Below are 3,032 nucleotides of genomic sequence, written 5' to 3'. Positions count from 1 at the left end.
TGCGGCACAGCGGTCTGCGTTAACACACACGCTAGTCCTATTGCAGACATCAGTGACTCAGAGATCCAAGGTGGCTACTCTCCGAAACTGGTCAGACTGGCAGCGGTGCACTGGGGTCCAGACGTCGGACCGCCCCCACGTGGGGGCGGGGCCGCGGACGTGCGTCAGGCCGGGGCGTACGGCCCGAGTGCGCGTGCGCGGCTCCGGGACGGGGCGGGGTCGGGGACATAAGAGGGCAGCGTGGGCACTGTAGTTCTGTCCCTCTTTGCCTCCGGTTCCGGCTTTACGTTCAGAGCATCATCTGGGGTGTGATTTAGCGCTCTTCGGGAGCTACCTTTTCTCCGGTCTTCTGCACGACGCGCTGTTACAGCGAGCGGGCCGCTGCTGGCCATTCCTCCTGGAGGTGAGCGGCCGTGTGGGCTTCCCCAGCTTTCCGCCCCCTTTCCCCAGGCTGCGTTGCCCCGCGGGCCGCCTGGGGGTTCCCGGGCTGGGGCCGCTTCTCCTGGGTCCTGCCCTTACGCTCGGTCTCCGTCTGGGTCCGGAGTCAGCCTCTCCTGCCCTGTTTCCAGGGATGGCCCTATGTTTCCTGTGGCTCTCCCCATGCTCTCTAGTGCTGGGTTAGGCGTCCCAGTCCTGCCCTCCCAAGGCACCCTTTGTATCACAGCACTTGGCGTGTTGTGTGTCTGACTGCCTAATTTCTTGCCCGGATTGTAAGCCCCGTGAGGGCAAGGTTCATGTCTACCGGACCCCGGCCCTTGTACCTTCCTGGGTGCCTTAACACGTTGTAGGTATCCAGGGTGTGTTTGTTAAATAAGTGAACTTGATAGATTTTAATGTCTTAGAATTATTTTGGCTTTATCAAAAAGTTTATGATGGACTGGAACCTGACAGATGTGAGGAGAAGCCCTAAGCAGGTTGCTTTCTTAGGGGCATGTCCTTACCTCCCCCCTCAAAAAGACTCCGTTCAGGAAGGTTTTTGGTCCCTGGACTGTGGCACTGGGATTGTGCGATGCACCTGGCAAAAGTAAAAGGTTTTATTTTAGAAGAGGTAAAAATTTTACAGAGTGCTCTTGGATTAGTCCAAGAAGCAAGACTAGCTCTGTAGCCATGGAGTTTACAGTGTAAATATGCTTGGAGGTTCTGTTGCAGAACATCATCTACTGGTCCCTGTCTCCCTGACTGGCTGAGCCTCACCCTTAGTTCCATGGGAAGATAGAAGTCAGGACTAGGAGCATGCATATCCCAAAAGGCTGTAGATTAATCTCACCTCTTTTTCCTCAGTATCCAGAGACCTTCGAGAAGTGAAGACTCCACTGCTCTACAGAGGAGAGGGGTCCTTTCAGCCATGAAGCCTGTGCTGAACCTCTATCTCTTAGGTGTGGTGCTGACCCTGCTCTCCATCTTCGTTAGACTGATGGAGTCCCTGGGGGGCTTACTGCAGAGCCCCTTGCCTGGGAGCTCCTGGACCACCAGAGGTCAACCAGCCAGCACAGAGCCCGCGAGGGTGTTCCAGACCATCCATCCAGAGGGGTGTGATAAGCCCTCTCTCCACCAGCTGTAACCTTGGAACACTGGCCTAAACACATCCAGTCAGGTGTCCAGTTCCTGGGCAGGAAAGCTCAGAACCTCAGTGTTACCAGAACTGTTACCAGGCCCATGAAGGGCCTCCACCTGGATGCTTCTTGCCCTGGAAGAAGAGCCTGTCTAATACACAGGTGTTAGTGGGTTGCCGGTGACTGCGATGGAATGCTTTCACTGTCCTCCCCAGGCTCTGCTGTACGCGCTGGTGTCCTTGGCAGCAGGGCTCTGATGCCTCTTAGGGACTTGTGCTTCATATTCAGCTGTTGGGAGATGGTGTTGTCTTCATCTCTGCTTCGTCAACATCGGCCAAGAGTTCCTTCGGGCTTGGGTGTCTTATGGTCAGTTTATGTGGTAGTCAGCTTCTCTTCATGAGAGCTTGTCTGTGTCTGGACGACAGTTGAAGTGGTGTATGGGTTGGCTGTAGGGAGGGGGATGATGAAATAGTGTCCACCTCTCATTGTTTCACATGGTAGAGTCCTTTCTCCAGCAGAGCATGTGTGCGTGCATATTGGTCTGAAGGGGGCAGTGGGATGACAAAGCCTGTGTTATGGCTACCATGTGGCTTAAATGAATTTTTCTAATGAAATAAAAATTGAGTATATACTTCTAGTATGTGTCATTGGCCTCTGCCCTTGAAATTAGTGGTAGCGAAGGATCTTAGTTCCTAGATTTGGGGTTTGACATCTTAAAAACTCAGGAACAGAAAAGTACTTAAAAACATTTTGTTTAAAACATAATGTAGGGGCACCAGGGTGGCTCAGTTGTTTAAGCATCTGAATCTTTTTTTTTTTAAAGATTTTATTTATTTATTTGAGAGAGAGAGGTCACAAGTAGGTAGAGAGGCAGGCAGAGAGAAAGGGGGAAGCAGGCTCCCCACTGAGCAGAGACCCCAATGCGGGCCTCGATCCCAGGACCCTGAGATCATGACGTGAGCCGAAGGCAGAGGCTTAACCCACTGAGCCACCCGGGCGCCACCCTAAGCATCTGAATCTTGATCTCAAGGTCGTAAGTTCAAGGCTCTGATTGGGCTCCACACCATAGAATTTACTTAAAAAAAAAAGAATATAATGTAAGTAAACCTGAATTTGGAGGCAAGGGCAGTTGGGTCGGCCCTGAATCCATCAGTTTAATGAGCCTGGGCCAAAAATATTCTAGTCTTCTCTTGACTCTCCATTTCTAAAGAAAAAAAAAAAAAAAAAAAAAGATTTTCTTCTAGTATCCACCCCGCCCCCTTCAGTCTCTGGGGGAAAGAGGACTATCAGCCCAGTAGGCTTTTTTTCTTCTATCCTGTTAGCCACCAGAATGAGTGCTCAATTTTGATTGTTCTCCAGGTAGGCTGGTTAAAATGTCCACACTTCACAGACGGTTATTTCTGCTCACTCCCAGAACTTCACAGCTTGGCTTTTACACAGAAATGGAGGGTTTGGGGTTTTTTGTTTTTTTCCTTGTCT

The 3,032-nt window shown here is 51.2% G+C and overlaps 1 protein-coding gene across 1 annotated transcript; it reads left to right on the top strand.

The window, feature by feature from the left end:
- The first annotated feature begins 220 nt into the window (after positions 1–220).
- Positions 221–2,178, top strand: LOC111152057 (hypoxia inducible lipid droplet associated). Its single transcript, XM_022510342.1, is given in 3 exon segments — positions 221–403; positions 1,282–1,496; positions 1,499–2,178. Coding segments are annotated over 2 exon segments (189 nt in total). The 5' UTR covers positions 221–403; positions 1,282–1,345; the 3' UTR covers positions 1,537–2,178.
- Positions 2,179–3,032: the final 854 nt, after the last annotated feature.

This window comes from Enhydra lutris, unplaced genomic scaffold (assembly GCF_002288905.1).
Source record: "Enhydra lutris kenyoni isolate GAN:26980312 unplaced genomic scaffold, ASM228890v2 scaffoldscaffold27, whole genome shotgun sequence".
Classification (NCBI taxonomy): domain Eukaryota; kingdom Metazoa; phylum Chordata; class Mammalia; order Carnivora; family Mustelidae; genus Enhydra; species Enhydra lutris.
Note: the sequence above shows the minus strand (reverse complement) of the source record. Positions and strands in the feature narration are given on the sequence as shown.